This window comes from Sphaerodactylus townsendi, linkage group LG07, assembly GCF_021028975.2.
Source record: "Sphaerodactylus townsendi isolate TG3544 linkage group LG07, MPM_Stown_v2.3, whole genome shotgun sequence".
Lineage (NCBI taxonomy): Eukaryota > Metazoa > Chordata > Lepidosauria > Squamata > Sphaerodactylidae > Sphaerodactylus > Sphaerodactylus townsendi.
The window spans coordinates 123071959-123094015 of NC_059431.1; the positions used below are offsets into that span (position 1 = coordinate 123071959).

A 22057-nucleotide genomic window follows, 5' to 3' on the forward strand; every position below is an offset into this window, starting at 1 on the left:
CAAGCTTTGCTTCCTCTACAAGACTGCCCTTCTGAACCATTCTGTTTTGCAAAATAACAGAAACATGATAAAAGCCCACCATTCCATGGGGTAGGAGGCATTGTAGAGAATGCACTTTAATGGGCAGTAGACAGTTTTACCTTTTACAGCTGTTGCAGATGAACATAGCAAGGAGGCTAGTCCAGCAGGTACAGTTACCTCCATTTTGTCAGGGTTCACTTTTAACACATAAGACACGTCACCCACTAGGCAGCCAATTTAGGTTTGGTATTTCTTATATATAATAAGGAACAATGCTCATCACATACAATAATATAATTCACTGTTGTATCATCACATGAATTATTTTTCTCTTTTTCCATTCAATAGTCTAAACTATGGGTTCAATAAGACATTGAAATGAGCTATGAATTGATATGATGTAATATCCATTGACAGATTACCTATAGAACACCTCATGTACAAGTAAATGGCAAATTGGCACTGATGAAGGCACCGAAGAGCGCAATTTCGTGCGATGCGTTCCTGCCAGCAATGAATTGAAGACTGCAATATTTATTACTGAACTTTGTCATCAATTGCAAGAACTTGGATTTGTATGAATGTGGAAACACCTGTGAAGGGATGTTTATGGTTAGACTATTGAAGAAAAAATATTTAAGTTTAGACTATTGAATGGAAAAAGAGAAAAATAATTCATGTGATGATACAACAGTGAATTATATTATTGTATGTGATGAGCATTGTTCCTTATTATATATAAGAAATACCAAACCTAAATTGGCTGCCTAGTGGGTGACGTGTCTTATATGTTAATGCTTATTCAGACGTTACCTACATCTTTGTTACCAGGGTTCACTTTTAGCCTGAAACATTTAACTACAGCTGTCAGAGATTGGTTCAGCATCCCTGCCAGGTCATCAGGGCTGGGTGTCATCAGCATAATCATGGCCCCTTGTTGGAAAACCACAGGTGGTTTTTCTTGAGGTTTGTACATACAGGTTGCACAAATGGATGAGCGTTTTTGTAGTTGGTCACACAGGAGCAACTTTGCTAACTAACATTTTGCTTCCTGGGGTCAAATTGACTGGAGCCATTTCTTCAAACCCTAATCCTTTTATAGATTCTTTATATGTTTATATATTTTTGTGTATATTAAAATATTTTAATAGAAGTACAACAATTTTGTTTAAAAATGACATAGCTTCCCATGTCTTCTTCCCTTGATAAAAAAATTATACAGGGTTTGTTCATTATCATTTAAGTGTTGCTTATTGATTGGCTGGTTGAAATAGTTTCTAAAATAGTTTGTACACTGATTCATTTAAATAGCCATCAGTGAAATGGGCATAACAAAAAAAACATCCCTAGACAAAGGTACTTTTTCTCGCCCGTTTCATAAAGCATATACTTTTATGCAGCAGTGGCATAGTGGTTAAGAGCAGGTGCACTCTAATCTGGAGGAACCAGGTTTGATTCCCCACTCTGCCGCCTGAGCTGTGAAGGCTTATCTGGGGAATTCAGATTAGCTTGTTCACTCCTACACACTCCAGCTGGGTGACCTTGGGCTAGTCACAGTTCTTCTGAGCTCTCTCAGCCCCACCCACCTCACAGGGTGTTTGTTGTGAGGGGGGAAGGGCAAGAAGATTGTAAGCCCCTTTGAGTCTCCTACAGGAGAGAAAGGGGAGATATAAATCCAAACTCTTCTTCTTCTTCTCTTCTTATGTCCTGCCTCTGTTATCCTTTTCTAACTCTACACCAGCGGTGGTAACTTTTTATAGTCAAAATGCCAAAGAATTTCAAAATTCAGATCAAAGAAATCAACTGGTATAAGAAGATCTTTTGTATATCTGAAGATGAGCACCTTAATTACTGATCAGTGCCATTATTCAGTAAAAATCTGCACCCCAAAGACCAGTCGTTGCAATACCTTCCTTCCTTAAAATGTGGCGTACATGAGGTCTGCATGTAGTTAGCACTTGGATTACGGGTGCAACTTTTCACTTGTGTCCTTTCTTTTTCTGTATCGCATCTGTAAGAATCCTTGCCTGCCATTCCCATCACATACTGATTATTCCAGCATCCCACCTACCCCCCCTTTCAGTATAACGCTAACAAAAATATTTCATTTTTATTATTTTAAAGAGCTGTATTCAGTTCATTTGACACTGGAGTTGGATGTTGCAGATCCACCCCATTTCCTCCATAAAACACAACGCTCCACTTCAACATTGGGTTCTGCCCCTTAATTGATTTGCATGGGATGATTACACGCTTGGTGTTCTCCTATCATTGAGGCTTTGGTGCAGGCTGGGTCTAGGCAGGCACACTTGTTCAGCCCCAAACCCCTCACAGAGCTTACTGAAACAGTGGGCTCTTCTGGAAGTGAAGGGAGGGAAACCTTTGTTCTCCCACCCCTGCCAAAGAACCCAAAAGCAGCTCCTGTTATGGGGGCTTTCCCATCCCGTAGACAAGTCCCACAGTTCTGAGGGCTAAAGGCCACTTTTATCTGTTGCCTACGCTGTATTGATATGCCCGTTCACTGTTATATGAATAAGCAGTACCCCTCCTGTGAATGACATTGACTCATTTCTGGTTGCAGTTCCTTCGGATCTGTGCTGACCTCTTCCGACTGGTCCCTTTCTTAGTCTTTCTTGTTGTTCCGTTCATGGAGTTCCTTCTTCCGGTAGCTTTAAAGCTCTTCCCTAATATGCTGCCGTCAACTTTTGAGACAAAGTCTAAGAAGGTAATTAAAGTGTGGATTAGTATTTGAATGGATGCTTCAATAGTTCGCTACGCTGAACTATTTTTTGTGACTAATCTTTGAAAAATGTGATTGTCTGTAGCATGCACCTTTTATGTTAGTGTTGGTCAATCTTGGATTGTAATAAATGAAATGTATGAACAAATCTTTGAAAGAGTTCCTAAAATTTTAATTAAGGAGTAGAATTTATATTTTTAGGGCATCTGCTACTTGAATTATGAGTGAATAAATCAGTAGTTATGGTTTATTTGCTATATATAATTTTAATAACTATATTAAAAAGCAATGCTTTACAATTTATTTGTTATATATAACTTTAAAAACTGTGTTGAAAAAGAATGCCTGAGCATGGCAAAGTGGACTGTGAAGTTATCCCATCTCATAAAATCGCTTAGAGTCTTAGACACACGTTGAAAACAAGCAACATGATACCTGTTAAGCAGCGTTCTGACCTGTTTCAATTTTTAGTCATTGTTGAAATTCATATTTTAAAATAACTTCATTGAAAGAACATAACGGTGTTTGGTTAAAATCATATTCAGTGTCTATATTTCTGAAATTAAATTTAACGTGAAATACAATACATAATTGGCCAATGGTTTGAACGTCTGACAACAAACCCTGAGCTAATTATTGTGCAGGACGCACAAGGGCGCAAACCCTCCGCGTCCTGCATACTCATTGTCATTCTGGGCGGTGGAGCATTTGCTCTGCGGCCTGGCAAAGCCTCCCCGCCTCCCCCGCAAACAAGCCCTTTCCCTGCTTCCTTGCATCCCCCCGAAGTCAAGCTGGGCCCTCTGAGGCCCAGCACACCCCTCACCCACTGCCCCCCTGCTTACTTTGGCTCAGCAGATCCCTTCCCCACTGCTAGCCCCCCTTGCCACGCTCCTTCACAACTACTCTCCCTTTGCCACTGTCCCATGTCCCTTGCCACCCCTAACCACCGTCCTCCAGCCTTATACACCCCTTGCCACCCTCCCCTCCCCATACCAACCCCTTGCCACACTCCCTAAACCTTCCCCACTTCTTGCCACCCCACCTTAATACTTACCTTCCAACCGCCAATACTCACCTTTCACCCCTCCTCAACCCCTAGCCACACCTGCCAACCCTCCCACCACCTCAGGCCTCACCTTTCTACCCTCCTACACCTCAAATCTCACCTTGCCACCCTCCCCCCCATTCCAAGTCTCACCTTGTCACCCACCCCAACCCTAATATTCAGTTCCAATCCTCCCCTTCCTCTAGCCACTCCTTCTAACCCTCCCCCACCCCAAGCCTCACCTTGCCATCCTCCCCCACCCCTAGCCACCCCTTCCAACCCTCCCTCACAACGCTCCCCCAACCCCAGGTGTCTCGTTGCCACTATGCCCCACCTGAACCCTCACCTTTCCACCCTCCCTCGCCCAGGGACATAGGGAGAGGAAACTGCCCCCGGGGTACAACCTGGCTGCGCCCCACCCCCGATCCACCCCCACGTGACGCCAATGGCGCGCACTCAGGGCGCCCCCCAGCCTAGTTGCAGCTTTGCCACTGCGTTCACCACAAGCCTCCCCTTTCAACCTTACTGCCATTCCAAGCCACTCCGTTCCATCCTGTTCCATCCCAACCTCACCTTGCTGCCCGTCCCCCACCCCAAGCCACTCTTCTCCACCCTCCCCCATCCTGTGCCTCCAACCTCTCCAGCCTCTCTCACCCCTGAGTTGCAGTCCCAGGTAAGTCCCTGTCTGGTGTCTTGAGTGCAGCAGTGTTGATCAAATCTTGCTGGAACAGTGAGCCTCCATTTCACACACTGCTGACCTATACTAGATTTTCTATTTTCGGGAGGAAGCTTGAGATAGTTGCACCAGTGCTCTGATATCTGTCTTAAAAAGTGCCCTTTCCCTTGGTTAGGAAGAGAGGCTGAAGAAGGAATTAAGAGTGAAGCTTGAACTGGCTAAATTTCTTCAGGATACTATCGAGGAGATGGCGTTAAAAAACAAAGCAGCTAAAGGAAATGTTACCAAAGATTTTTCGACCTTCTTCCAAAAGGTAAAACCTTTTCTTCTTGCTTTATGAGAAAAGTACTATGACTTAATGTTCAGCTATGTCAGCCATTCAGTATTTTTTACTTCCCAGGTTGGTCCCTTTCCAAGGAAAAAATATATACAGAACCTATGGCGACTCTGATCTGGTCCCAGATTTAAAAAATCATTGGAATCATAACTGTGCTTCGCCCTAGATATTGGTGAAGAATTGCACTGTATTTCTTCTTATTTCAATAAAGGGTCTTACACCTTGTGGTTGCTACTTGCAGATCAGAGAGACGGGTGAAAGGCCAAGCAATGAAGAAATTTTGCGGTTCTCTAAGCTGTTTGAAGATGAACTTACCCTTGATAATCTCACGAGACCTCAGCTGGTGGCTCTCTGCAAACTGCTGGAGCTTCAGTCAATTGGAACAAACAATTTTCTGCGTTTCCAGCTGACGATGAAGTTGAGATCTATAAAAGCAGATGATCAAGTAAGGGTTTTTTTTAAATCACGAGGGTGCTAATAGCTTGTCTACTCTTAAGACCTGTTTTAGAGCATGGAGTTTCATTGGCGCCAGGGGTCTGATGTTTCACCATTGAAATGTTTTTGTCTGCCAAGAGCAGGAGTCGTCTCATGGAACCAGCTGCAACAGACTAAGATTCAGGTTGTCCTTGTGGGCTGCTGCTGTGGACACGCTCTTGTGAGCTTGATCAGATCTTTGCCATGACCAAAGGGAGAAAAAGAGAGAGAAGGCGGGGAAAGGTTTCAGGTGGAAAGAAAACGTAAAGGGTTGTGATGAGAGGGGTCTGAACAAAGTTCTTTTTGTTCTGTGTCCGCACATGCTCTGTTTTTTGCTTTCTCTAGCATATAGCAAACTGTGTACTCACCTGAGATGCATCTAATGAATTGCTGAATCACCAGGCTTTCCCCCCTACATCCTTGGTCACCAGAAGGAAACCTGTGTCAAGATTAACACATGCAAGCATTCCTGTGTGTGTAAGACCTGGGCAGTAATTCCAGCAGGATCTTTTAGACGAGGGATGTTCAACTCTGGTGTTACAGATGTCCATGGACTACAATTCCCATCAGCCCTTGCAATTGGCCATGCCAGCAGGGGCTGATGGGACTTGTAGTCCATAAACATCGGAAGTGCCAGAGTTGGACACCCCTGTTTTAGACATTGCATACACAGACATTGTAAAGCGGTAATATATCTCCATGGCAGAAAACAGGAGGTAGACAGAAGGTGAACTATAATTTTTTTTCCTGTCAAGTCACATCTGACTTATGGTGACTCTATTGCAGCGATGGTGAACCTTTTCCAGACCGAGTGCCTAAACTGCAACCCAAAACCCATTTATCTATCACAGAGTGCCAACACGGCAATTTAACCTGAATACTGAGGTTTTAGTTTAGACAAAACCGGTTGGCTCTGAGGCACGTGTTACTCGGGAGTAAGCTTGGTGATAGTTGATGGCTTTGCTTTGAAGCAACCGTGCAATGTGTTGAATCATGACCCTAGGAGGGTTTACTCAGAAGCAAGCCCCATTGCCAGCAACTGAACTTACTCTCAGGTAAAGGATAGTGCTTTAGTTCTTTCCATGAAAATCAGTGGGGTTCAACAGCTCTTAACAAGGTTACCTACACTGCTTCCCCATTAGGTTTAATGCTAATAATCTCCCTGAAATAATGAAGTTATTGTATTGTCGAAGGCTTTCACGGCCGGAATCACTTGGGTGCTGTGTGGTTTCCGGGCTGTATGAACACGGCCATACAGCCCGGAAACCACACAGCACCCAAATGAAGTTATTATCACACGGGGGGCTGGCGGGGGACGGGGGAGAGGTGTGCTGGGAGAGGGAACTAAAACTTTCACTTTCCAAAACCCAATAAACCCCCCACGAGGCACCCCACTTCCCTTCCCTGCGAGGAGACTGGCTGCCTCCTCGTAGGGAAGGGAAGGGGCCGCCTCTGGAGCTCCATGCACGGGCGCCCCGTTTCCTTTCCCTGCAAGGAGACTGGCTGCCGCCCCAGTCGGAAGAGCGCCTTGTGTGCATCTCCCGGCAGCCCCCTCTGGCAGGGGGGAAGGGGGAGATAATGGCTCACGTGCCCACAGAGAGGGCTCTGAGTGCCACCTCGGGCTCACGTGCCACACGTTCGCCATCACGGCTCTATGGGGTTTTCAAGGCAAGAGACATTCAGAGATGGTTTGCTGTTGCCTGGCTCTGTGTCACAACCTTGGCATTCCTTGGAGGCCTCCCATCCGAATACTAGCCAGGGTCATGGTTGAGTATGTGTGACTGGTCCAAAGTCACCCAGCAAGCTCCCATGGTTGAGTGGGGATTTGAACTGGGGTTTCCTAGTTTGCTACCTTAACCACTACCCCACGCTGGCTCTGACCATGAATACAGATTAGTGGGAAGTAGCTTTTGAGTGAGGAGCAGTTGTAAGCAGTGTGGCCATTAAAACACAAGAAGCAGTTCAGCGATAAAACACAGCAGCAGTTTTCTTGTGGCAGACAAAAATGTTCAGGAACAACCATGAATGTATTGTTTTTGTTGTGATTTAACAAAATAAAATTTATATTCCTGAGGACCCTCCAACTATTCAAAAGCCACAACATTGGCAAGCCCTACGAATAAGTGGAAGACGACCCAGTTGACTGTTTGGAGTGGTTCTTAGTTAAGGGAGGCGTTATTTCTTCATCCTGATTGGTTGATCTTGTGTCCTGTCTAGCTGATAGCTGAGGAAGGGGTGGATACCCTGACAGTTAAGGAGCTCCAAGCTGCATGCCGAGCCAGGGGGATGAGGGCGCTCGGTGTGACTGAAGAACGTTTGAAGGAGCAGCTTAAGCAGGTAATGATCCATTATGGACAGTGTTGGTTTTTCGGTTTCACAAAGCAGTTGGTCCTGTCCGTCCGTGCACACTAGACCTCACATCCCAAAGAGCTAACCAGAGATTAGCAGGATCAGCCGTGGAGAAACTGTTTGGATTCATTCTCTGATTGTCTTCAGAAATTAACACTGATGGAAGTTTTGCAGGACAATATGAATTGGGAAAATGACCATAGCCCATATTAATTTTATGTCCCAGTCCTAACAACTTCTTGAATGGATATGTTTGATTAGGGGGAAGAATAAATGTCATCTAATGGTGTTATTTAAAGGTGACAGTTATTTTTACTGGAATAATGTTTCTGAAAATTTAAAACAAGGTACCGGTAGCATGCGCTTCCCTCATATGGTTTAGGAAAAATCCTAGAGGCTGTACACTAATGGCAAGATGGGCCTAAAATTAATTTCTTGCCCCACTCACTCCTGGTGGTCATCTAGCCTTCGAGAGGCTAGTAATTCTAGTAATGTCACTATAGGTTTTAGCAAGACTGCACAGGCACTTTACAAGTGTAGTTATATTAACTTTTTAATCGTTTGACATAATCAAATGTATTTTATCTACTACTTGCTTTTTCGCGAGTTGACCTTTTAGTAAACGGTCACCGGCTGTGTATAAGTGCACTTCTCAGCCTTCGAGAGGGAGGTCTTGTAGAGTCGTTGAGCTTTGAAAGCATGGAGGAACAAAGAGAAAAGAAAACATAATATTTTTGCAACAGCACAATTCTAGAATAATCTGTCATTTATATCTTTGAACATTGGGGTGGGGCTGTGGCTCAGTGGTAGAACATCCGCTTAGCATGCAGAAGGTCCCTGGTTCAATTCCTGGCAACTTCTGTTAAAAAGGACCCGACAGTAGGTAATATAAAAGACCTCTTCCCATGACCTTGGAGAGCCACTACCAGAGCAGACAATGCTGACCTTGATTGACAGCAGGTTTGATTTAATACATGGCAGCTTCAGGTAGCCACATAGCTCTGGCTTTCTGAATCTTGGGCTGACAACAATTCCAATAAAGCATGCCAGCAGGGGAATGAAGTTTTGGAAATGCTAATTAAGTGTGGGTTAATTAAGTTTGTGTCTTTTAACTGCAGTGGCTGGATTTGCATCTGAACCAGGAAATCCCAACCTCGCTTCTTATTTTATCCAGAGCGATGTATCTTCCGGATACACTTTCACCGGCCGACCAACTTAAAACAACACTGCAACAACTACCTGAAAGTGTGGTAGGTCTTGCTAGTATAGAATCAGTACCAAACTCTGTTAAACTCCACCCCCCCAATACAGTTAAATGATATCACCATCATTTTACAGTTTTGCAGTGTTAGAGGCGCTGTGCTAGCTTAGGTATGGTTTTAATGTTAAAATGTTTCAGATCCTTGATATTTTTCATCTCTACCATCCTGAATTGTTTATTTAATTTCTACCTCACTTTTCTTTCCTGCAGAGGCCCAAAGTGGCTCTGCAGCATTCTCCTCTTTTCCATGTTATTCTCACAACAACTTTATGAGGTAGGCTAGGCTGAGAGTGTGACTGGTCCTTGGCTGTGTGAGGACTCAAACTCAGCAAGCTTCCTTGGGAGTGTGGGGATTTAAACTTGAGTCTCCCAGATTCTGGTCTCACACTTTAAACTCCTGCATCCCTTTATAAAGGTTTAGTTTGTGAAGATTAAAAGTAAATATAGCGACTCCACTTCCTTTTTGTGCTTGAGCATTTGAAAGTAGGTACAGATGAGATATGGCAACTTTTTAAAGGGTTCATTTGGTCCATAAGAGCACCCTGCCTTGCCGAAGTGTAGCAGCCAGATATGTTCTATTCTTTGCTTCCCTGTAAGGGTTTTCAGGGCTGCTTTTATTTTTTAAAAATATTTTTTATCCATATAAAAGTATGCACAAAAAAAGAAAATTATAGAACAAACAAAACAGCTTTTAAACTAACTGATAGTTTAAACTAACTCCCTGGAAGCAGCAGAAGGAGTAGCAGCAGAAAAGAGGGGTGGGACGGAGAGTACTAGTCCGTGTTCTTGCTGAGAGGCGGGGCTTTGTTTAGGCTCTGTGCCTGCTGAGAGGCGGGGCTAATTGAGAGGTGGGGTTTGCTATTAGCTCTGTTGCTCACTCTTTGGAAGCAGCAGCACATGCCGCAATTGTTTTTACTCAATAAGGACATATCTTTTGAGGGATAGTAGAAGGTACCTTGGAGTCTTAGCAAGGGATCACGGGTTCAGCCATTAGGTCTGGTTCTTGGAGTGCAGTATACAGGGACTTGTCTACGTAGGTAAAAGGAGAATTTTGGGGGTTGAGAAATTCTTACAGGAGGCCCTGCACTATTTAACTGATAAATATGGCTGGTGGGGGAGTTGCTTCAGTTACTTGCAACAGCTGTGGGATGTTTTTTTTTTGCCGGAGGATGTGTGTAGCCACATTTGCAACAAGTGTAAGTTGGTTGCTCTCTTAGAAGAGAAGGTCCAGCAGCTTGAGGCGCAAGTATCTACACTTCAAGACATTAGGAATAAGGAAGATTTCATCGACACAGTGGAGGTGACAATACTGGTTGAGGAACGCATCGGCAGTCTTTCTGAGGCAGATGGCTGCTCTCAAGATTTGGGCAATTGGAAAAATGTGACACAAAAAAGTAGGGAGCGTTGTTTGAGCTTAAAGCTACAAAATCGTTTTGAAGTTCTCTCCCTTCTCAGCGAGGACGAGGATAAGGAAGATGCACAGGAGCAACTGAGCCAAACCTCAGAGAATGTGCAAGCAATAGAAGGTTCAGCCCACAGAGTGGCAAAACATCAGCGGAGACGTGTAGTTATGGTTGGGGACTCCCTGCTGAGGGGAACAGAAGCAGCGATTTGCAGTCCTGATAAGTTGTCACAAGAGGTATGCTGTCTCCCTGGGGCAAAAATTAGTGATGTTACTGAGAGGCTGACGAGACTTGTTAAGCCCTTTACCCTTTCCTTCTGATCCATGTGGGGACAAATGACACTGCAAGACGTAGCTTTTGGGACATCAGAAGGGATTTTGAGGCTCTGGGAAAGAAGCTGAAGGATCTGGATGTACAAGTTGTCTTCTCATCTCACAAAGAGGAGAAAAAAGAAATTTGGAAGACCTCTCCAGTTTACAGGGGAAAAAAGAAGGGAGAATTTAACACGCACACACACACACACACACACAAACCTATTGTGGTTAGATGAGCAAGAGGGAGATGGAGAGACTAGCACTGCCACTTCTCCAAGGTGGATGGGGAAGAAAAGTTGGAAGAGATGCCAGAACTCATCACTCCCAGCTCTCTTTTGCACACAGGGGAAACAGAATCCCCAAACCCTTGCCAACGCTCCCCCCTCGGCAAAATGATGGTCCTGCAGGGGAAGAAGAGCAGCAACTGTTTTAGCTTCTCCCCCCCCACACACACACATTATCCCTGTTGCCTCTTTTCTGGGGGTGGGCAGGGGAGTAGAACCAACAGCCACCACATCCCCATTGTATGGGCTCAGTGTGGGAAGAAGGGGGAGCTGGTGAGAGGCTGGCACAGAGGGCACAGGGGGAAAGAGGAGATACTTCCTGTTGCAGGTTGCATTTCCCCACTTGTAAAAATTTTAAACTTCCCAGCATGTGATTGATTGACAAGTGATCGTTTTGTGTAACGGTGGAAATGATTTTTTTTGTTTCTTTCCATTGTTTTTGTGCTTTGAATCATCAGCTCGCAAAGACCATGTCTAGATGTTGTTGCACTTCAGTCTTTTCCCCCCAAAACACTCAAGTTCCTGAATGTTTATCCAAGAAAAAAGCAACTCATGTCAACATTGATCAGGGAATTCAGCTGTAGCTGATCATGGTGATAAAAATGTGTTCTTGGCTGACATACACATTTTGGGTTTGTCTACATAGAAACAATGTCTGAAGCAGTTAAAATTTCTGCTTAGGATTTGTATTTATACAGCTTCTGTATCCACGTTCCTTAATTTCTGACAGAAATGCACCATAGAGTTCCTTTGATTCTTTTGCATTTATCAACCATGTTTCAAGTTTTCCATCTAATATTTTTCTTCCATTATTTCTCATGGGATCTGTGTCTGTCTTCCTACCTTGCCCTTGACTAGCCAAGCCCCCATTTCCAGGTAATGCTACATCATTGTTTCCATGGTAGCCCCACAGTTGTAGCTCCCGGGCACCGATGCTTGCAATGGTGAAGCCCCGTTGCAATTTGGTGCATTGCATCGTTGTGCAGCTGTTAGGCCTTGTGCCAGTTTCCATTCCCCCCACCCCACCCTGCCTTCTTGCCCATCTCCCTTTCCTTCCTCTCTGTTTATGTAGTTTAAGTCACAATCAGGTTGCTTAAGGCTTCATCTAAACCAGGAGTGTCAAACTAATTTGTTACAAGGGCTAGATATGACATAAATGTGACTTGGTTGGGCTGAGTCCTGGTGGAGGGTGGATGTGACTATCTGGCCCCTGGGCTGCATGTTTGACACCCCTGATTGAAACCATACTAGGACCCTCAATGGTGTCTTTGTCCAGTTCTGTGGTAACTTTCCTAGAGCTGTCTGTGAAATGTCATCTCAAAAGCTTTAGCCACTTTTAAATTCCCTTGCTCTTTTCTGCTCATCTTATTTCCTGCTTGGTTCCGGTTCCGGCTACCGTTCCGTTCGGTCACTCCCTGATGAGCTCCTCCGCATTTTTAAGATAAGTTTTATTTCCTGCTTAATGTGCGCATCGGAATGATTATCCCTCTTGCTCTGTTTGTGGCAGGGCGGGTCATGTTGGATTGATCGGAATTTGAGAGGAGTGGGCTGCAAATAAAAGAAATAACTCTTCTTTAATTGCAGGGGCCAGAAGCAGACATGTTGTGTGCCCAGCGTTAACCTTCAGCGTTCTGTTTTGATTCCTCTAGTACTATGTAAAACTGAAAGTTGATTTGATGTTTTCAACAGGCCAAAGAAGCTCAAGTGAAAGCCGCGGAAGTAGAAGGAGAAGAAGTTGATAACAGAACCAGGCTGGAAGCCACACTCCAGGAGGAAGAAGCTATCCGGAAGGAAAACCAGGAGAAAGAGTTGGAAAGGCTGTCCGATGCTGCTGAAAAGGCGAAAGAAACGCTGCAGGTGGCTGCCAGGGTAGGCATCCATGTTTTGCTTGCTCGTTATTTGAAGTGGGCTCTTCAGAGATCGCTTTGACCTTTCTTGACACGCATAAAGCAAAAAGGAATCGCCACTTGTCTGCAAATTACAGAGTTCTCCAAATGGGGCAGGTTCTGCATGAATTATTCTTGCAATAATTACATGAATACTTGAAGGCTGTGCTTGATAATTTTGTAGGTATTCTTTTGACTTTGAGGTTATTAGGGAAACTTGCGATAGGGGGAGTAGTAGTAGTAGTTTGGATTTATATCCCCCCTTTCTCTCCTGTAAGGAGAGCAGCAGCCGCTTCATCATTTTCCTAGAGAGACCTCTGCCATGCTGTCAGTTGCCCTCTGGGGAAGGACCTTGGCTCAGTGATAGAGCAACTGTTGCAATGCCAAAGGTCCCAGGTTCATTCCCAGGCATTTGCAGTTAAAGAAATAAAGTAATAAGGGATGTCAAACACCCTGCAATGCCTGAGAGCCTGCAGTGCCGCTGCCAGCCTGAGCAGACAAGACTGGCTTTCATGGATTTGATTTAATATGTTTGATTTAATATGTGGCAGCTTCGTGTGTGTGTGTGGAAGAAAGGGGGGAGGACAGTCTGGCCTCAGTTACCGGAAAAGAGGTACAGGGTGGATGACCCCCTTCCTCACCAAGAAATGCAGCCACACCGCCACCTGCTGTTTGGGTGGGGGACAAGGAGATTCTGATTTCCAACCGTATAATTGAAACAGAACTCTAAGAACTCTGCAGCAGGGAAATCAACATTTCAACAATGTGTTGCAAAGATGCTTCTCAGGATCCATATGTGTTGAAGTGAACGATACTTTGCATTTCAGAAAGAGCTGGAGGCAGCCATCGATCTTAATTCTGCAGCTGCACATACAACGAAAAGCCAAATAGCTGTGGATGCTGAGGAAGAATTGGCAAAGGCAGATCTAACTCTGCACTCAGAGACATTAAAAGACACAGCGCCAGTGCTGGAAGGCATTAAGGTGAGCTTGGTGGGAGCGAGGAGCAAAACACCAGCTTAATTGAGTGTTTCCTTAATTTGCTTTAATAGTTGTTTTCTTTTTAAATTGACCGCTTGCATAGGTTTGCAGAAAGTGTGGGTGTGGCTTTGACAAGACCTGGATTGTGTTGCTCACTTTACGTCCTTTTCTTTAACTCACAGCACAGGGGGAAGTAAAAAAAAAATTTCTGAGTGTTGGCTTTGAAATTCAATTTAGCTTCAGAGCAACTGCATGGCAGCTGTTTGGGCTGGGGGAAATGCAAAGATGCTTCTGAGCTCTTGTCCTGGATTAGAAACTGTGGGGTCAGACAAAATAGGTAATCTAGCTGTCGAGGCAGTTAGGCCGCACTAAGACACTGCATATTGAATATGTTTAACAGGAGCATTTCTTTCATCTGTGGGAAGCAATCAAAAAGATGTATAGGCTGGTCAGCTTCTGCAGGAAGTTTTGGTATTTGGGAAAGCTCTGGCTTGAAATAGTTGCAAGTAAGTTTTAACTCCATAGATCTTATTAAACTACTCTCACCCCTAGACACTGAAGAGGCTTATTTCACTGATTTTTCATATTCTTTAAAGAAGAGCATCTTTGCCAGGTTCTGATATGTTCAGGATACTAAAAATCCACTTTAAAGAAAAGGCCCTTATCTTGTTTACGAGTGTCACAGTTTTGTAGTACCCATTTCAGCAGTAGCAAGCATCTGTGCTGCTTTTGAATGCAGTTACATGTGCCCAAATTCTTGCATCTAAGAATTGTTGTTAGCAGAATGGTAGTTTTCTGTCTGTGTCGTAGAATACATTGGTCTTATGTGAAGTGTGTCACGGGTGGCCAGCTTGTGGTGCACGAAGGCAGCAGGAGGCTATGGATGATAGTGGAATGACTCATAGCCTGGGCTGTTTACCCACAAGACACCTGGTGGTGCCAGCTCCTCAGCTCCGGCAGCCAAATGCAGGACTTTGCTAAGCCATGTGCAACGTGTTGCATGACTCGGCACCTTGCTTGCTTGCCCCCCCCCCCCCCCCCACCGTTGGCCATTTCTGTTGTTCTGTGTTAGACTTTAGTAATACACTTTGTGAATGGAAGTAATTATATTTATATACACTTATTAGTGGTTCTTATTATTTTCATGCCGCAAAGTTTGATACTTGGCAGCGGTGTCTACGGATTAAGGTTAGGAACAAATTCTGTATCACTTGATACTAGAAACTTTTAGCTTATGGGTCCTGAGAGAACAGATTATATACAAAAATCAGACATTCTCCTTCTTGCAGCCCAATCGGGGGGTTGGGTGGGGTTGAATGCGGCTATGGAGGCGGTGTGGGGCTGCACCAGCGGATTTTCTCTCCCTGGGGAAGTTAACCTGGTAGAAGGGCAAAACGGTTAGGGTGCGGCCGCTGTGGCCCTTCACAGTGGGCAGACATGGCACAGAGAGCCCTTCTGTGCCCCTGCCGCCTCTGCCACTATGGTGAGGGTACGGCCAGAGGACGGAGCAGACATTAATCGGCATTAATCGGCTTCCTTTGGCCTCTGAAATACCAGCACGGGGGGCTTGGGCTTACACCTTTGGGTGGTGTAAGCCCACAGAGGCCAGTGGAGGGATTTTCGGTGGCAGGGAGGGGTTTTTTTGCTTCTTGCCTCTCACTGCTGCTGAGAGGTGCTCCTGGAGGCCAGAGCACCACTGCATCCTGCCCCCAGGGGCTCTGGATTGGGCTGTCGGGTGCAGGTTGTGATCTGCTTACGTGGGAGTGATGCTTCTTAAACAAAGATGGCCAGCCACATTTGAGCTTGCAGCTCCTCTTTGCTCGACTAGGAAAGAAGTGGTGTGTGCCTGGTCTTGTACAATGTGAGGAAGCTGAGGATCTTCCACTTTTCCTCCTGAGATACTGCCTTACGTGGGTTGGATCTAGGGGAGCTGAAGGAATGTCCTCTCTCATATGTTCCTGCCTAGGAATTAAGATCACAGGAGGAGGGTCTCCTGACTGTCCCATCGATCAAAGAAGCTTGTTTGGTGGGTACCTCAGAGAGGGCCTTCTCAGTGGGAGCCCACAACTGTGATACAGTCTCTCCAGGAAGGTTTGTCTGGCCCCCTCATCTTCTGACTGTAGGGAGCAATAGAAGATGACTTTATTTACTTTTATAAAGTACCCATGCGAGCGTGGAATTATGGCAGCATATCTTCGTCTGCTGATAAATCCCACTCAGAGGAGAGCCTTGGCTACTGCAAGATGTAATGTGCTGCCATCAGCTCTGCTGGAGGGAAGATTTAAGAATATGGAACGTTCTAAAAGAGTTTGTTCATGTGATAGGACTACGGTCGAAACACTTGACCATTCTTTGTTTCTATGCCCTAAATACAATAAGATAGGCATGAAATACATGAATTCCATTTTCGTGCAATGTTCTCAGTGGCATGAGTGTTATAAGATACCCAATCTCCTGAACAGCTCTGATGTGCTCTTTTGTGAAACTGTTGCAAATTTTATACTGGAAATTAGTAATTTTAGCAATTTTAACTGTATTTCTTAACCTTGTTTTGTTTTAAAATTTTGTCCTGTTTTATATGCCAATAAAGGCTTGTGTTGATGATTAATACTTTTATAAAGTTGTAAAAAAATTATGTGTTCTGTTTTATGTATGATCTATATTATAAGTTGCCTTGAACTCCATAAGGAGAAAAGGCAACTAATACATGAGTTAGAAAGGGCAACTAATACATGTTTTAAATAAATAAATAGGTTCCTGACATCTGGAAGTCTGGTTGGTTTTTAAATGAATTATTCTGTTACAGAAATAGGTTGTTTGTACCCTAATGCAAATGGGGCCCCTCTGCATTTCCAGCAGCGAAGCTTGCTTGCTTTTTTCTCATCTTTCTCTCATTTCTCTCTGTCTTTCTGTCTCTCTTCCCTCCCCTCCCCTCCCCTCCCCTCGGAAAGGAGATTTCCACATTCTGGAACATACTTTAAAATTGGCTTTTTTGTGTGTAGGGCGAAGAACTGAGCAAAGAAGAGATTGACTTGCTGAGTGATGCTTGCACTAAATTGAAGGAGCAGAAGAAATTGCTGACAAAAGAAAAGGAGGAACTTGAGGAACTGAGGGACGATGTCCAGGAATACAGTGAGGTAGGAGGAGGACAAGGCCTTGAGCTGGTGAAATTTTTATTTATTTATTTATTTATTATTGCATTTATAAACCGCCCCATCCCCTAAGGGCTCTGGGCGGTGAACAACAGCTATTATAAACAATGTAGCAATAACATTTAAAACCATTAACATCATTAAATATATAAAATTACAGCGTTCTGTGTGAACCATATGGCATCCAGCGTTAAAACTATCAACAAAAAACCCCTCCCGGAGAGGGGGGCGGTATAGATGTTACGAACTCCCAGAGTAATAAAGGGAGGGACAGGAAGGGTGCACACCATCAGCGGCCGGCCTCCCCGAAGGCCCGGTGGAATAATTCGGTCTTACAAGCCCTGCGGAACTCTCCAAGATCCCGCAGGGCCCGGACCGATGGTGGGAGAGTGTTCCACCAGGCCCGGCTGGAGGCCAGCTGTATCATTGAGGGGCCGGGGACCACCAGTAAATTGGCCTCTGCTGAACGCAGAGGCCGTGTAGGGACATATGGGGTAAGGGGGTCCCAAAGGTACGAGGGCCCCAGGCCACGCAAAGCCTTAAAGGTTAATACCGATACCTTGTGGATGATCCAGAACTCCACTGGGAGCCAATGCAGCTGGCGCAATACAGGCTGAATATGATTGCGAGAGGCACCTCCTGTAAGTAAGCATTCTGCTGCATGCTGGACCAGCTTCAGCTTCCGGATCAGGTGCAAGGGTAGGCCGGCGTAGAGTGAATTACAATAGTCTAACCTGGAGGTGACTGTTGCATGGATCACGGTGGCCAGGTCAGCTTGGGAGAGGAAGGGGGCCAGCCGTCGGGCCTGACGGAGATGGAAAAATGCAACCTGGGTTGTATGGGCCACCTGGGTCTCCATCAAAAGAGACGAATCCAGGTGGACCCCCAGGCTGCGAACAGAGGGGGCTGGTGCCAATGAGGCCCCCTCCCACACCGGTGGCTGGAAATCCCCAACCTCCCCTTCGCGTCTCAGCCAGAGGATCTCCGTCTTTGATGGGTTTAGTTTTAACCTGCTCTGTTGCAACCAACCAGCGACCGCCTCCAAACAGTGCTGTAGAACTGCAGGGGCAATGGCCGCTCCCCCCTCCATCAACAGAATGAGCTGAGTGTCATCAGCGTACTGGTAACAGATCAGCCCAAAGCTCCGTACCAACTGAGCAAGGGGTCGCATATAGATATTAAATAATAGCGGAGATAGGAGCGCACCATGGGGCACACCGCACTGAATCGGGCACCATCGGGAGGCCTGATCTCCGCACCACTTTCTGAGTCCGGTCCCGGAGAAACGAGACAATCCACTGAAGGACAGTGCCCTGCACTCCGGAAACGGCCAGGCGGTGGGTCAAAAGATCGTGGTCGACCACGTCAAACGCTGCGGTAAGATCTAATAATACCAGCAGCGCCGATCCGCCTCGGTCAAGCTGCATACAGAGCGTATCTGTGACAGCGACGAGAACGGTCTCCGTCCCATGCCCAGCATGGAAGCCGGACTGGAAGGGGTCAAAGGCCAATGTGTCCTCCAGAAAACCTGAAGCTGCTCCAGCACCACTCTCTCAATTACCTTCCCCAGAAACGAAAGATTCGAGACGGGGCGGTAATTGGCCAGATCTCCAGGATCTAACGGTGGTCTTTTTAAGAGTGGGCGGACCACTGCCTCCTTCAACCCACCCGGAAAGACTCCTTGCTCAAGGGAGCCATTGATGATATTCAACAGGTGGGGTCGTAGCTCCTCCCGGCAGACTTTGACAAGCTAGGAGGGGCACGGATCCAGACAGGTAGTAGGTCTAACAGCAGCCAGGGCCCTGTCAACAGCGGCTTCAGAGAGCAGGGCAAACCGGGCCAAACAAGGGCCTGAAGACGGCAAGGCAATCAGATATGGGGTTTATTTGGAGGGGAAAACTGCAACAGGGAAGAAAACGACTCGTTTCAGGGTAGCTGCTGAGGGTCTTGGTTGTGGGGGGAGAGCAGTTTAGCTGCCAGAAGATGATGCTTCTCAACTCAGACCTACTTGTTTTTCTCACCTGCAAGCTTTTCCCTTTTACACAGAGTCGCAAGACAGGAACTTGGTTTAGTTCTGATTCATTCTATAAAAAGAGCAAAGTGGCCATCTTACTTTCATATTGGAAAATGGTGATTATCCCAGATTCAGACAGTGGTTACCATTTCCATTTCCGTTCAACAGCAAAAGGCATTTCCATTCTGTTAGCTGCACTGAGCCTGGCAGTCGACCTTCTGTCTTGACTCAGCTGATCTGGCCATGTGGATCCATACCCCGATTTCCTCAAGGCTAGACTTCTGTCATGCTCTCTACATGGATCTTTCCTTGAAGTTAACTCCAGAAACTCTAGTTGATAAAGAATGTTGTAGCCACTCGCGGGAGTTAGGTGGAGCACAAGCATCCCAGCCATTCTGCAAGCAGTTCACAATTGACTGACCAGTTGCTAGGATCAAGTCCGTTGGGTGGTTATGACCTGCACAGCCCGTACCGGCCTTATTCCCACAAGAGCTGGAGGACCACCACTTCCACATTGTTGTTGTTGTTGTTGTTGTTGTTGTTGTTGTTGTTGTTGTTGTTGTTGTTGTTGTTGTTGTTGTTGTTATTATTATTATTATTATTATACGCATAACAACACAGCACAAGTGTCTGGAATTCGTCTCTGAATATCGAGTCCTTCCCAAGGACCTAGGATATTAGAGGTATTTGCGTAGAATGTGCGCAGTTCCTAGAAGTGCTGCTTTCTGCCGCAGGTGGACTGATGTTCTGTCCAAGTTCAGGCTTTCCAGATGCTTTTCCAGGTTTCTTGGGATTCCTCCTACAGCACCAGCTACTATTTGGATTACTGTTGTTCTTTTTCACCACAATTGTTCAATTTCAATTTGTAGGTCCTTGTATTTCGAGATCTTTTCCAGCTCTTTGTTCTCTTTTCTGCTGTCAGCTGGCACTGCAACATCGATGTGTTTGTCTGTATTCTAAAGTCCCAGAGTATTTTTGCTTCTTCATTTTCTGTGGTCTTCTCTGGCTTGTGCTCGTGCCAAGTCTTGCTACAGGGCGGCCGTACTTTTTGCAAGGGTTCCAGTGCAACACTGCTGCTAGCCTATTGTGACATTCAAGATAGTCAGTTTGGGCTATTTTCTTGCACCAGCAGGTGATGTGCTTCACGGTTTCATCATTCTCTTTGCAGAGGCGACACTTTGGGTCATTGTAGGACTTTTCAATTGTGTCTTTATTGCATTTGTTCGTAATGCTTTCTCCTGGGCAGCAAAAAATCAGGCCTTCAGTTTCCTTCTTTAGAGTTCCCCTTCTGAGCCACTCCCATGTTTTTTTGCTGTCGACCTTCCTTTCATTGTTCTTAAAGTACTGCCCATGGAGTGGCTTGTTTAGCCATTGCTGCTTTCGTGTTGTAAACTATTGGACTCTATACGACGACGATGATGATGATGATGATGATTGTAGATTTCACATCTGCCAGATCTTTAGCTGGTTGTTGGCCTTTATTACAATTCGAGCCTCACCCAGAGGCCTAGGAAGTTGTAATGTATCGGCGTAGTATTTGTGCGGATCCCAGCAGGCTTCCTTCTGAATTTGACAGGTGTTAATTTTGTCAATTTGAAGATGTTTCAAGTTCCCCCAGATTTTTATAAAGCATTTTCGGACTGGGCCCTCCTTTTGGCCTCTCTGTTTACTATGGTGGATAGTTCAGGTACTGTCCCGGGGTCTTGGGTAAATGCAATAATAACACCAATATTCAAAAAGGGTGACCACATGTCACCGGCTAATTACAGACCCATTAGTCTTTTATCTGTCTCCAGTAAACTTTATGCCAAACATCTGTTAAATAGGCTTTGTACATGGATCGATGAGGGAAAAATCATTCACCCCGAGCAAATAGGGTTTAAAAAAGGCTGCTCTACGCTTGACCACTGTATGATTCTTAACCTGTTATTAAAATACAAAAAAGGGCGTGATCTAAGATCTTTGCTGCCTTTTTGGACCTGAAAAGTGCCTTTGACTCAGTTGTTAGAGAGTTGCTATGGCTTAAGCTAGCAGAGATGGGAATCGATCTTAGATTATTATTATTTATCAAATCTCTCTACTCAAACACAACCTGCCAGATAAAATGTACAAGCTCTGGAGACCTAACCCCAAGGATTCCCGTTGTGAAAGGTGTTAAGCAGGGCTGTGTATTGGCTCCAGTCTTGTTTAACGTATTTATTAATGATCTGGTACACGCATTGTCAGATGTTAACTCACATAGCCCAGTTCTTTCAAACAAACACATACTACTCCTACTTTACGCTAATGACGTGATATTGATCTCTAGGTCTCAAGTGTGTCTTAAAATGCTTTTTAGAAAAACTATGGAGTACTGTACATCTAACTTCCTATCCTTAAATCCAGAAAAATCAAAAATTGTCATTTTTTCCAATGTGTTTAAGCCTTCCAGATGGCTTATCAATGGGATTAAGGTTGAACACTCCCAAGTCCTTTAAACATTTAGGCCTAACTTTTCATCACAAAGCCACTTGGGCTAGACACAGAGACACTGCTATAAAAGGAGGCTATCACACTGCTTCAGTGGTGGTAAGTTTTTTTCATTCCAGGAGAAGGGGATATGTCCCCGCTTCTCTAAAGGTTTTCAACTCCAAGGTAGTTCAGCAACTTCTCTATGGAGTTCCCCTTTGGATAACTGCATGGAACAACTCAGTTGAAAGAATACAATCTGGCTTTCTCTACAAAATACTTGGGGTACCACACTCTGTACCATATGCTGTACTATGCTTAGAAATTGGTCAGAACCTACTTGAAATGAGCATGGCTGAATACATTCAAGTATTGGATCAAACTATGTTTTAACTCTGATGAGCGCAGTTTAACATATATTGTGTGCCCAGACCTATTTGCCTCCGAATGGTATCAATTTCTTAAATCAAAAATCTACTCTCCAGGTTTAATAATTGAAGATCTCTGTATGCTATCACCCAGAGAGATTCTGCAAACCTTAAAAAGCAGACTTTTAGAACAGGAATACCATATCTTGTTGGGGCAAGCAAATAAATCATGCTCACCCCTTTCTGTTGGAATAGTACCAGAACAGGGGCACATAGCCAAATATCTTGAACTATTAATTGAACCC

General features: G+C 45.0%; 1 protein-coding gene across 4 annotated transcripts in view; it reads left to right on the forward strand.

Moving 5' to 3' along the window:
- LETM1 (leucine zipper and EF-hand containing transmembrane protein 1) overlaps window positions 1-22057 on the forward strand; it is a 56554-nt gene that overhangs the window by 15456 nt on the left and 19041 nt on the right. For all 4 annotated transcript variants that reach the window (XR_007244993.1, XR_007244992.1, XM_048502679.1 and 1 more), the window contains exons 4-11: window positions 2603-2746; window positions 4658-4795; window positions 5061-5264; window positions 7511-7630; window positions 8761-8892; window positions 12594-12773; window positions 13618-13773; window positions 16773-16907. Coding sequence is in view for 2 of the 4 variants with exons in the window: in XM_048502679.1 (XP_048358636.1) it covers window positions 2603-2746; window positions 4658-4795; window positions 5061-5264; window positions 7511-7630; window positions 8761-8892; window positions 12594-12773; window positions 13618-13773; window positions 16773-16907 (1209 nt within the window). In the remaining 2 variants the exon portion in view is untranslated. The remainder of the gene's footprint in view (window positions 1-2602; window positions 2747-4657; window positions 4796-5060; window positions 5265-7510; window positions 7631-8760; window positions 8893-12593; window positions 12774-13617; window positions 13774-16772; window positions 16908-22057) is intronic.